The 13,933-nt window shown below is 31.7% G+C and overlaps 1 protein-coding gene across 1 annotated transcript; it reads left to right on the plus strand.

The window, feature by feature from the left end:
* The first annotated feature begins 598 nt into the window (after positions 1–598).
* Positions 599–13,882, plus strand: LOC107440392 (uncharacterized). The gene is made up of 7 exons (XM_016053301.4): positions 599–869; positions 2,236–2,400; positions 4,428–4,544; positions 7,300–7,489; positions 8,294–8,412; positions 11,531–11,728; positions 13,755–13,882. The coding sequence occupies exons 2-7, from the start codon at positions 2,376–2,378 to the stop codon at positions 13,784–13,786; spliced, it is 681 nt and encodes a 226-aa protein (XP_015908787.3). The 5' UTR covers positions 599–869; positions 2,236–2,375; the 3' UTR covers positions 13,787–13,882.
* The last annotated feature ends 51 nt before the right edge of the window (positions 13,883–13,933 follow it).

Consider the following 13,933-nt stretch of genomic DNA (forward strand, 5'->3'; position numbering starts at 1 on the left):
CGCTCTATCCCCTGAGCCACCACTGCTTTGAGAAAAATATATAATGAATATGTACTTAATGAATAAAAATGAACTCGATGTAACGAATACTTTCCTTTTTTTGAAGTAGTTAAATTTATTGGTCTTTTAACCTCTTTAGCTAAAGGAAAAATTCTTTTATTTATTTATCAATGTTCCGAACATCTTCAATTTGCAATTTTAAAAAATAGTTAATCCTCAATGATGCCATTCGCTCTGCAGAAATTTATTATAGAAAGTTACTTATGAGAAAAAATTCATAAACGGCCAACACTTTACTTCTTCTATATTTGTATGACTATCTTGAAGTAGGTTGTTGTATAAGATAGGTGCAGAAATTTTTATTTTTAGCAACTGGTATTACGAATTGCACTCTATTGAACTAACAAAATGTTTGGAGCCTGGGAATTCCGTTAAATCGGGCTTTTGAATTGTATGATTTTTTGCTAAGAAAAATTGAATGAAAAAAAAAATATCAGGAAAAAATCAAACACAACGAAATTTCGCAACAAATCTTGAAAAATATTTATTATTTCTTCGAAATAGTATTTATTGTATCCGTAAATGAATAGTTCGAGTTATAACCAGTCTGATTTCTACTGTTGCGAGTTTTCAAATTTTTTTGTTCGTAGTAAAATCTGTAAATCCTTTTAAATTAGTAAAATAAATATTATTTTACGTGCTCAAAGTATGTTTTGAATAATTTATTTAAAAAATGTCCAAAGGATATAGGACTATTTAATGAAAATTAAGTTATTCAGAATAATTGAATAATTTACTGTTGATAAATTTGAGCTCTTTTGTTTTGTGGAGCCAAAAACTTCGTAGCTCAATTTTAGATCTTCTATAAGGTAAGAAGCGATCAGTTTTCATATTATGATAATTTGATAAATTATTTATTTTTTCTGGTTCTTCGTGTAATTTTGTAATAATATAATAATTTAATTACTGTATTCATTCATCTTCCTTTTTTATTCCATTCAGTCAACCTTCTTTCGATAAAAAAAGTTTGCGAAGTACATTAATTAAAATAAATTTTTAAAATTGAATAAATTTTTTTCGTGTTACAATCATTTTACAGCTTAATGTAATACTTTTATAAAGAGTAAGAAACAATGAGTTTTTTTTTTAAACTAAAAAGTGCTGCATTTAAAATTTTACTTGTATTTGATGTAGTTTTACAATAAACTATTACGATTTTTTTAGGTGGTTCTAAAAATTCATCATATATTTACTGGAAAAAATTTTTTTTTTGATAATATAAATTAGTAAGTATTATTTCTTTCGAATTTAATCAATGACATCACGTGAGTCGTGGGGGCTTAGGGGATAGTGCACTTGCCTCCGGATAAGGTTAATCGGATTGGAATCCCAGCAATGACTGCTCGTTACGAATTCCACACCCGGCTTGCACCGACCTCAGTACTGACGTGCAAGGGTTAGAGTACCCTTGCACCAGGCTACACGTGAAAGGTTCTTTTCTCCATGGAACGCAAATGCGGGTAAGTTCCATCAAAAGTCCTCCATGAAGGCAAATTTATTCCAATACTTGATCCAGAAGTTCCCTTGTCTTCTGGATTGGGTTCAAAATTACAAGGCTATGAAGTTTAACATTAGTAGCGGTAAACCCGAAATTAGGTCGGATATTCAACAAAGGTTATAAAAGAAAGCACTGTCAATCTCATTCTGTCCTAAAATTTTTTAATATGAAAATAAAAATAAAACTTACACGAGATGTTCACGGTATTGCATTGCATGCTTCATTATTTTTTTTATAATTATATCCTTAGTGGTAGACTGATCATGGGTCAAAAGCTTTTTGCCATCTGGCTAACCTTGGGACGTGTTCGTGGTTTTCTTCTCCATGTAACTGAAATGCGGGTTAGTTCCATCCAAAAGTCCTCCACGAAGGCAAATTTATCCCAATGCTTGATTCAGGAACTCTCACGTCTTCTGGATTGGGTTCAAAATTACAGGGCTACTAATTACTAGGCTCAAGGGAGAGAGCGCTCGTCTCCCAATGAGGTGACTCAGGTTCGAATCACAATATTGGCTCGTCGATGCGAATTCTGCTTCCGGCTCGCACTAATCACAGTGTTGAAATAAAATATTCTCTGTAGTAGACTGGTCATGGGTTAAAATCATCACGTCACTTGACGAACCGTGGAAGGTTTTCGATAATAATAACGTATTTTATAATTAGTTTTTTCTTTTTAGGAATCCTAGTTCTTTAGGTGTACAACAGAAGGACCTTTTTAAGGAGTGGAACTGCATTGAGTTGCGAAATATATATTCTAAGATACCGGCTGGTTTTTAGTAAGACATTGAAGAGTGTGTTACTTAGGAATTATTTAACGATGAGAATTATTATTAATACTATTTGTAAGTATAACACATTGTTTCAATGATATCTGTAATATTTTTGTTTTATAGAAATAGAATAATGTGACTACTAAGTAAATATAACAAATATATATATATATATATATATATATATATATAGTGAAACCTCCGTTAAGCGGACATTAATGGGACCAAAAAATTTGTCCGTTTATGAGAGTTGTCCGTTTATGGGAAGGGTACCCTAATAACGAAATTTAACACCGTAAATTGTTTTTTGAATATTCTCAAAGATGTAGAAATTATTAAATAATATCTACAAGGATACTGTAAATATCTGCAAGAATATTTATTTAAACAATAAGAAAGATAAAAAAGAATATATAAAGAAGTTTGATATAAATACATAATTCTGGATGTAGCTACAGATAAATAAATATAATTTTCCTATTAGCATAGATACTCAAGTTAGACATATGATACCAAATAGGAGCGTACTGTCCTCAGTCCGTTTCAATTATTAGGTTCACATCCCCTTACACCTACTTATCAATTGATAGGGAACATGGTTAATACCTTCTTGGAAAATAAACTTCCCATGATTCACAGAAAAAAGAGTAATGCATACCTGTAAGTCATGAGGACCTATGGAGATGATTATTCACAATTGATCAGCTATCAAGTGTCTGAATAAATGTTTCATTTATATAAACATCTCAAAGATTATACTTCCGTTTTCTTTTTTTTTACCCCAATTGTGTTAAATACAGTCTTCAAATTGATAAGAAAATTAAAGAAATTTCCAATGGGGAAGAAGCATTGAGAAAAGCAATTTCAACTTGAGGGGTCTCATAACCTGTGTGGTCCAGATGAAAAGATCAAAAGATGCCGATGTCAGAATTTTTTCAGGAGTGCAGTACCATTTTCTCTCCTTTCTTTACAAAGATAAGGCAAGGTGATAGGAGAAAGATTGATTTTTCGCTGGTGAAATAGCTTAACAATATTTTTAGTTATGGATAAGGCAAAAAGTTTTATTTACATGCTTTAAAAATGGTGAAAAGTTGAATTTTTTTAGCTTGTAATTTATTTAGAAAAAGTAGTGTCCGGTTTGTAGAGATAAAAAACAACGATTCAGGACCAAAATGACTGTCCGCTTCCGGTTACGGGAGTGTCCGCTTTGCGGAGAATGTACGTAATGGTTTATTCATAGAAGATTCCCAGGGAATTAAAAATATGTCCGTATTGAGAGGCGTCCGTTTTGCAGGAGTGTCCATAACAGGAGGTTTCACTATATATATATATATATATATATATATATATATATATATATATATATATATATATATATATATATATATATATATATATATATATATATATATATATATATATATATATATATATATATATATATATATATATATATATATATATATATATACCGAAGAGCCATTACACTATGACCACCCTCCATCTATAACAATGGGCTCGCCCAGGTTTTCATGGTTTCTCGCCCAGGAACAATGTTTTCATGGGGCACATTAGGACCCATAATCCTCATAGAACAATCCCTGAAAGTTACTTAAACATAGTTGCAGACCAGGTTCACCCATTCATGGCAACAGTTTTTCCTACGGGGGATGGTGTTTACCAACAGGATAATGCACCATGTCATAAGGATCGAATCGTCATGGATTGGTTCGAGGAACATTTCAGTGACTTTCAAGTCATGTCTTGGCCCCCAAATTCACTTGACCTTAATCCAATAGAATATTTGTAGTCCTACTTGGAAAACCAAATTCGTGCTACCACGCTACCCCCTCGCAATGTGAGGGAATTGCAGGACCAGTTGATGAGCGCTTGGTACCAGATACCTCAGACTACCTATCAGCACCTTGTGGAATCAATGCCACGGTGGGTGATAGCAGTTTTGAGGGCTTAAGGTGGTCCTTCGTGTTATTAGCAGGGTGGTCATAATGTAATGGCTCGTCGGTGTATATTCTTTTATTGTTGAAATATTTTTTCTTTGTATAGTTCGAGACTTTCAGTTATAAAAATTTCTTTTCCAGGTTTTGTTTTTTTTGTCTCTGTAACTTCGGCTAAAATTGCTAACAATGGGGTAAATGAAGTATTAATTAGAACAGTGAGATTCATTCCACCGATTAAAACTGTAACTGGGATTGAAGGTAACAATATTTCTTTTATAATTTACCTACTGATGAAGAATTAAATGAATAATGTATCAGTGATTTTAAAACGGTATATACAACATTTCTCTGGAAAAAAACGTGTTCGAAAAAAATTTCTATAATTTACAATAGTGTTAGTATTAAGTATTTTTTGAGTAATAGGTCAAGAATTAGTTCTTGTTGAGTAATGATAGTACTTTATACTTGTTATATTGGAGTACAAATTAGTTCGGTCAGTTTTCTTGCGATCAAAAATGCATTTATTGCAGAACAAAATGAATGGACAGATTAGTCAAAGTATTGTTCATCACTGGCTACTACTTTTTCCCACCTCTCAGGCAATTTTCGAATTCCATATCGAAGAAATGTCTCGTCTTTTGAGGTGATACAAGTTAGGAGCCAGTTTTCGATTTCTGCGAAAGAAGTGAACTGGTGACCTGCTAAATCATGCTTTATACGTAGGAACAACCAGTAATCAGAAGGAGCAATGTCCAGCGAATGCAGCGGGTGCGGTAAAATATCCCACTTGAGCGTTTCCAAATAATTTTTTACGACTTTTGCAGAAGAATAACTCTGTCATGTCTTTGCTCGTATTCTGGCCGTTTTTCTCGTAATGCACGGCTCAAACGAATCAATTGTAGCCTATAACGATCACCCATGGAATCAGCTCATAGTATACAACACTATTCACCATTCGTGAAACGTCGAAACCATTCCCTACATAATTTATCAGTTGGAGCATTGTCACCATGAATTTCTACAAGCAATCGATGCGCTCCAGTTGCACTTTTCTTCCAATTTAAGCAGAAACATAAAACCTCCCTTAAATGGTGCTTAGTTACCACAAAATTTGACATATTCAACAAAGTAAAAAACGGTTTTTGTATGAAACTCAAAGCGATATAAACTGAATATTATTGACAGATGTTTAACCTCTCTGAAACCACCGAAACCAGCTATCTCTATGAAACATTCAAACCATCTCTTAAAAACGGACCGAACTAATTTGCACTCCCAATATAATAAGTATTAGTATTAATTTAGTAATATTTAGTATTTGTTGAATTACGTTAGTATTTGTTGAATAACGTTAGTATTTGTTGAATAAAATTAATGTTTAAGTGTTTGTGGAACAATATAAGTAACTAGTATTTGTTTAGTATTATTAATAAATAGTACTTTTTTAGTAATATTTATAAATAGTATTTGTTGGATAATGAACTATTTTTACTTATATTACTACTTTAGTAATTTTAGTATTTGTTGAGCATTATTAACTTTTGGCTTCTGAGTAGTTAACATTTGTTGAATTATATTTGTAATTAGTATTAGTATATATAAAACAATATTAGTGATTATATATTATAAGTATAATTATAATGATTTTTGTTACAAACTGTTATTTAAAATTCGTTGAATGATAGAATGTAATATCTATTGAGTATTATTTGTAATTAGGTATTTAGTTTATGCTCTATGATTAGATTAATTTTCTATTACTTTTTTACTTATTATACTTCAAGTGGCTTAGATTTAAATAATTACTGGTTCCACGTTCCCTAGGTGCTTGAATGGTCTTTCAATCTTTTTCTTGCTCACCTCTTTTTTTATTTTGATTTCATGTATATCTTTTTTTTAAATGATATCTTATTTTATGTTGGTGTTGTAATTTTTCATTTCTTCCCCTTCAGACACTAGTTTAAATTCTTTTTTCATTTTGTGTCCTCGTGAGTTTTCTCGATTTTAATTTGCGCAGCACAGCGGCATCTGGCCTTTGTGACATCAAACTTACAAACATCTTTCGCCTAGTTATTTCAGTGTTGAAAATGCTTAATATGCTAACATGATGTAGAAGAAAAGCTAAGCGTTTAATACAGATGTTACAAAATTATGCGAATTTAAATTTCTGAGAAAAAACAAAATCTTGAACACTATTATAGTTTCAACGACGATAAACTTCTTTCGTTACTTACAAAGTACTATTAAGACACACTTAAGAGTATTTTATTTTATTTTATAACTGCCGTTGAACAGCAGACTTAATTTTGGGTTTACGACTACTAATGTAATATGGTGCCACTGAAAGCGTGACCAACAAATCTGCCCTACTGATACCTGAATGACAAGTGTCAATAGAAAGGGCATTGAAAAAAAAAACTACTAAAGTTCAACTCCGTAGCTTTGAACCCAATACAGAAGACAAGGCAACTCGTTAAGTATTGAGAGATATTTACCTTCGTGAAGGATTTTTTGATTGAACTAACCCCCAATATAATAATCGACTAGCCATCGCTAGGATTTGAATACGGTTCACTTCATTGGAAGGCGAATGTTCTATCCCCTGAGCCACCACGACCCACTAAGAATGATTTGCCTTCGTGCTATTTTTTTCAAAATTAATAATAATAATAATAATAAACATAGCGTTAAACTGAGTGGCCAATTCTAATCAAAGTACTCGCAATTAGTAGGCACTCGTACGGAAGAGTGCCCAATTAAAATGAAAACGTGTTAATTCCTGTAGATTTGGTTTACCATTTTTTTTATTGTTTACAACAATTTACAGTACAAAGGGCGCGGATTTTGGAGAGGATTTTGGGACAACCTTTACAAATCCAAAAATTTTCAATTGATTCTTTTTAATGCTTATTGCAGAATTTTAATTCATTTTTTTGTATGTTTAAAGGAAGGTAAAGATAAATGAGCATTTATATGGTAGAAAACTTAAATTTTAATGAGATATTCTACGTAGGAAACAAGACTGTTGTGAAAGTGGAAGAGACTTCCGTTCCACGTTTTGGTCGTTCACTGAGGAATTGGAAGGTTCTATCCCACGAGCCACTACGACTCAAGAGAAGTCAAGAGAGAGAACAGAAGAATTGTCGATATCCGAAATTGACGGATGATTCAGATATATTCTGTAAAATCTACCCATCTCAAATGTAAGTCTTTATAACTCCTATTTTGCCTAGGTTATCCAGTGTTTTTATTCAATTTTACATCAGATATGTTTAAAGAAAATTATCTTGTGTTTATTTTCATGTAACGCTAATTGTAGAATATTTAACGTATTTAAACTACTATTTTTTATTCTTTTGTGTGAAAAATTAGCTTACAGTAGTATAACAATTATTATTAAAGAAATAACGAACTATAAACCAGCAGTACTTTAGATTCCAATACACACTCACACACAATTCAGAACATAATCATTAATTTACTTCAAGGCTTTTATGCATCGTCTCTCGTGTATGTGGATATTTGGAACGGTAAATTTAGGCTAAACTATGTAAATGTAAGTTAGCTTCAAATTGGGGAAAAAATCTATTTTTTGTTATTTTTGATGTGTTAAATTTCAGACAAAATACGACATCATTATTTTTGTATAAAAATCTGAATTTCCAAAAAAAAAAAAAAAAAAAAAAAAATTTATATATATATTTTGAGCGCAAGGGGAGAAAAGAACAAAGCGTTTCCAGTTCAATAAACCCATCTTGTAAAGATCACTTTAACAGTATACAAATTAAATGCATTTTGTACGAAGTCTAACTCCTCATGAGAGACTTCAGCAAAATATTCCTTGAACTCATTTTCCAAAAATGCAGTGAGGTCTGAAAAAGCTAACATAATCTGACAGGCCTCATTTTCTTTCTTGGAACTAGAATGATTAGGATAATACCTACCCCAGCCCTAGTATGGGACACCTGTGTTAGTAGATTTCATTTAAATGTTATATATCTTTATAGAATATGTAACCAGACTTGCATGTTCGGCTACACTCTTCCAAAAGGCCCTACACGGATTTTGAAATGTTCTTTCGAGGATGATCGATGGAAGCCGGTGAGGAAATTTGAAAGTTGCAAACGTAAGTAAAAACACAGCGTGTTCGAAAAGTACGGGAAAAGTCAAATATCTCGAGAATAACGCACCAGATGAAAATTCCAAAAATACTCGTCTGAATTATTTTCAAAAGATGCATTTGATGATAATAAAACTTTACTGCTTCCTGAGGCAGGGCAAACGATCATGGGTCCAGGCCGAAATTGGAAAATGGGGATCATTTTTAAAGGTCATGTTTCAAAACATCAAACATATTAATTAATATTTTTTCAATCTAAAATACAATTCTCGAGATATGTCCATAAACAATTCGTACTCTGTTTAATATTATGTTGACAGCGCCATCTGTGAACCAAAATACAAAAATTATAGCTAACTTGGAGTATTTTTTCCCCTGCATAATCCAAATCTACAATAAAAAATAAGGGTTTCTGTTGTTTAAACTAACTTTCAAGCTTGATTGAGGCAGAGTTTGATCTAAATAGAATGCATCTTTTGAGAACCTTTCACACATGCAATTTTAAATTTTAAATTCAAGCGTATTTCGAGAGATTGTTGACTGCTACCATACTTTTCAGACATCCTGTTTATGTAGAATTTATTCCATCTGATATTCTATAACCATTACTCCTCCCTCGTTGAATAATTATTCTGATTCAGCCTATATTTAATTGTTCGTCTCTAAAATCTTGCAATTGCATCTTGGTCCATCGGTAAATGTTAATCTGGGATCTCGAGCCAATTTCGAGCTCTACTGGTGTTTGGTGTAAGAAAGATAACATCATTTATATTATTGTAGATTTCCAAACATATTTGAATTACGATCAAACTTTAAAAGCAAATATTGATCTAACTTTTTATAGCCATACTGTACATTATCAGAGTTTGTTTTGAATGATACAATGTTATAAAAATATTGCTCGTTATAATATCAGATTGATACTGCAATTCATAACATGGCTCCAGTTTGATTAATTGATGTATTTATGTAAATAAACCTTAATAAAAAGAAATGTTGAAACTCATATAAAGTAACTAGATAGAGGCAATGAATTTTGAATTTTTCTTTAATTTTTTTAAAAAGAGCAAAGCAATTTATTATTATTTACTAGAAAAAGAATGAACTGACAGGAAATATTTCGGTTTTTTGGAATCTCGTGATCTATATCAATGGTAATAAAAGCCATTTATATTAAACTCACAAAAGAAATAAAAAGGACAAAATATATAAAGTTGAATAGACAAAAATACAATGCATACAAATACAATGCAAGTGGCTAACAGGTATGCCATGTGTAAAAATTTGCAGGCACTTCATTTTGTGAGACATACAGGGAGAAAAATTAAGTTAAAAGGGATTCTCAGTATCGTTATTCGTAATTAAGAATTCCTTTAATTTTTGTTTTAATGAGCCTATGTTCGGTACTTTTGGCAAATCGGTAGGAAAGTTATAAAAGAATTCTGAAGCTATATAGCTGAAGTTTTTGTATAATATGTTTTTGTAAGGTATCGGTAATTAATATGTATCAAGGATATATGTTTTAATGAGCCTATGTTCGGTACTTCTGGCAAATCAGTAGGAAAGTTATAGAAGAATTCTGAAGCTATATAGCTGAAGTTCTTGCATAATATGTTCTTGTAAGGTATCGGTATGTGATACCTTACAAAAGTACCGAACATAGGCTCATTAAAACTTATATCAAGGATCTAAGTTTTAATGAGCCTATGTTCGGTACTTCTGGCAAATTGGTAGGAAAGTTATGGAAGAATTCTTCAGCTATATAGCTGACGTTTTTGCATAATATGTTTTTGTGAGGTATCGGCATTTTATATGTTTCGTAAGGTTTTCTTTGGTTAATATTTTCGCGTTTTTTTTCACTCTTTAAATGCGCGTATGGGATGAAAGAAGTTCTCGCCAATTTAGAAGACTGTTTCCTTAAAAATAGCATTTTTTTTATGATCGCGAGCTCGATAACTGCATATTAAAAGTTAACAGCTTAGACATTGCTAATGGAGTCGTTGCTAACGTTGTCTAAAGTTTCTCCGATAGTCTTATATAATTATTGGGTCAGTCCCCTGACCCGGAGCTTTTGGAGCGTTCTCCAAAAGCTCCCATTTCCATCAGTTCTAAGACAAACTGATAAGCTTTATTGGTTTTCATCGTAAGAGAAGAGTGAAGAAGTTCTTATCTTCCCTTTTTGTTATGAAAAAACGATTTTTTTTTTGTAGGAATAAAATGTTTTGAAAACAAACTTTTCATTTTAATACAATATATTTTCTAAAAATATACTGACAATTTTTTGTCCCTTTACATTAAAATAAAAATTTACATTTTGAAATGGAGAATTTGTTTGGCGCTTTAAACGGTACAATGAAACCATATTCAGTCGAAATATTCTCTCAGTTTGTAAAAATTATTCTTTATTCTTAATTTTATTATTCTTTAAGATTTAAACTTTTTTATTGCAATTGAATTATTTGAAAGAAATATTCAAAATTAAAAAAAAAAATTATAAGTAAATAAAGAAAAATGACTTCACGTAAAATTTATGAGTTCAAAAATCCAACTGTAAAATGATTAACAACCCTTAACCATAAACTTCTCAAAAGTTTCAGAAATTTGGAGCGAGTTTCAAAAGCTCCATGCAGGGAAGCATGAACATTGATTAATGAATGAAAAACTCAATTTGCCACCATGTTGTTAAATATTGTAATTACTTTATGAATAGTACCTGCGCTTTTGTTATGTAAACTTTATTTTGAAACTTATATTATTATGGTAATGAATTTTTCAAGTAAATCGGACGAATATTGAATACACACTTCTTTGCTTCTCTTTTTTGCCATATTCTTAAATACAGTTCAAAAATAGTTTAGAATAATGTAAAAATATACAACTAGCAAAGTAAAAAAATAAAAAAGCGAAACATCCTGAGTAAATTTTAATCTAATGATTCGGCTCACTAAGATGCCATCTTAGTATTCGAATCTTTAATTTAAAATTGTTTATAAATAAGTGCAGACGATTTGAAAATGGAAATGATATGAATTGGGATCCAAAAGCATTCTTTCGCTTTATAAACACTTCGAGTTGATTAAAATAGAACAATTTTTGTGACATGTATATTTATTTCGTTCGTCAGCATTTGTAGATTGTACAGTTTCCTTGGGACCAGGAGGTAAAATGCTTTGCCGATCTCATTATATGGATCACGGTCCAATCTGTGAGATATCGTGCAAGCACTATGAAGATAAACCTGCTATTGCCGCCAAAGAGTATCGATGTGACATAGATGGGAAGTGGCATCCTAAGTTACCTTTCTGTGCATCTCCTGGAACAGGTATGTTAATAATAAATACAGAGTGATCAGTAAGGTATTTAATCCATCTCGCTATGTATAAAAGCAAAAATTTTTTTGTGCCCATATTTAAGGTAATTAGCATATTTGTTTGGTTTAAAATCTTAGCATTTGTATTTTATTTTATAAACGTCGTTGAACAGCCGACTGAATTTTCAGTTTACGGCTATCAATGTTCAACTCCGTATCCTTGTAATTTTGAACCCAATCCAGAAGGCAACGGAACTCCTGGATAAAGTATTGGGAGAAATTTTACCTTCGTGGAAGACTTTTGATGGAAATAACCAGCATTTGAGTTACATGGAGAGGAAAACCACGAAAATCTCCCACGGTTAGACTGACGGCAAGGGGACTCTAACCCATGATCCGTTTACCACTGAGGATATTTTACGTCAGCTCTACGGTCGATGCAAGCCGGGTGCGGAATTCGAATCAACCAGCCATTGCCGGGATTCGAGCCCGGTTCGTCTCATTGGGAGGCGAGAGCTCTATCCCCTGAGCCATCACAGCTCTAGCATTTGTATTGTACTGAACAATTTAATAACGAATTCGGTACTTTGGATTATTCCGACGACCCTCACGAAAATGCGCAAATCCTTTGGCGCCATCATAATAAAAACCAATTTCCAAAATAAACATTATAAACACATTAAATGTATCAAATAATAATGATAATAATAAATGAATAAGAACAAAAAAAATTAAGTGTAAAAATACGTAATAAAAAGAATCAAAACGAAGAAAAAACCTCGATTTTTTTTTTATAATTGCACATTGTATTATTCTTGAATCTAACCATATATGTTATTATAAATCATTTCGGCGGCCAAAAATTCTTGATAGCTTTTAAAGCGACAACGTCAACAAACAAACAAGTTCTGCAGTCACAGCCACATAAATTCGTTTAAATCCAAGTGTTTTCGGGTAGCTATTTCAACACGCTAAGGAAAACTAACTCTTGTAGTCAAGGATTATACATAGTAAATATGATAAAATTATCGGATATTGGCGCAGCAGCTACCCTTTAGGCGATAATATCGGGTTTAGCGAAAATGGTCGACAACATAATCCCAAAGTGCCAGAAATTCACACTATAGTACCCATTTTTGCCAATTCTGAAAAATCTGTAATAAAAGAAAATTCAATCCACTCTCCATTGAACAATATGTGTTTGTACTTACATATTGTCTTGATTTTTAACTGTACGATTTATAATCTCTAAATGCTTGAAATTACACTTATTAAAAGAGGCGGATCAGCTAGTCGCCGGAGGGGCGGACACCGGTGTCCTATCTGAGTCAAAAGAACATTAGAATGAATGGTACTCAGTGCGGATGTTACGTCCGTACGAATGTAAAATTAACATTACGTCTATTAAATAGCAAATGAGACTATGTATTGGTCATTGTAATAGAAAGGTCGCAGTGAGGGGGATCGAACTTAAGAGCGTAAACTGCATTAAGGATGTATAATAAATTAAAAATATATATGGGTATACAAGGCTGTAACATCTTGTATAACTATACATATTTTTCAAATTAGTTTATAATCAAAATATAGGTTGGATAATTTTTCAATAACTACGAATGTGCACATTAAAAATAATTTTGATTTATCACTACACACTGTATGTTCCATACTGTATTAAGGGTGTATAATAAATTAAAAATATATATGGGTATACAAGGTTTAATGTAAACAAAAAAAAAATTATTTACACTAAGGTGCCAAATTTACATTTGAGAAAAAACATAAACCCGATCAAACTCTGACGATCGAATGTCTAAGTATAATTATTCTCTGCTCTGACTGGTCAGAAGGTATTTCGTTTTATCGTCACTTAAATATTAATTTTCGACCACTATTATACATAGCATTTTTTACTTTTCTATTTATAAATATTCTAAAAATATATATGAAGAGCGCTCATTATTGCTTATAGAACTACCCTGTTTTATGAAACTACAAAGTATTGTATTAATTCAAAATATCTACTCATTTTTTTCAGATCTCAACCTGGTGCCCCGTCCTGAAGATTAAAACTTTATGACTAAGTTTAAATATATGCTAAAAGGCGCAAAAGCCAATTTTTTTGTGAAACGTAGAATTAGTTAAATAAAAATATTTCAAAGCTTTTTTGTGTGTGTTTCTCTATCTTCTCAGGTTCAATAATCCGAACATTTTGTA

This window comes from Parasteatoda tepidariorum, chromosome 1 (assembly GCF_982258835.1).
Source record: "Parasteatoda tepidariorum strain Cologne lab strain chromosome 1, Ptep-v5.0, whole genome shotgun sequence".
Lineage (NCBI taxonomy): Eukaryota > Metazoa > Arthropoda > Arachnida > Araneae > Theridiidae > Parasteatoda > Parasteatoda tepidariorum.

Bases quoted from the DNA above. Each gene is read 5' to 3' on its own strand.
- LOC107440392 (XM_016053301.4), top strand. From the start codon at position 2,376: ATGAGAATTATTATTAATACTATTT. The intron at 8,413-11,530 runs GTAAGTAAAAAC...TTCGTTCGTCAG, and splicing joins GAAATTTGAAAGTTGCAAAC to CATTTGTAGATTGTACAGTT. The intron at 11,729-13,754 runs GTATGTTAATAA...CATTTTTTTCAG, and splicing joins CTGTGCATCTCCTGGAACAG to ATCTCAACCTGGTGCCCCGT.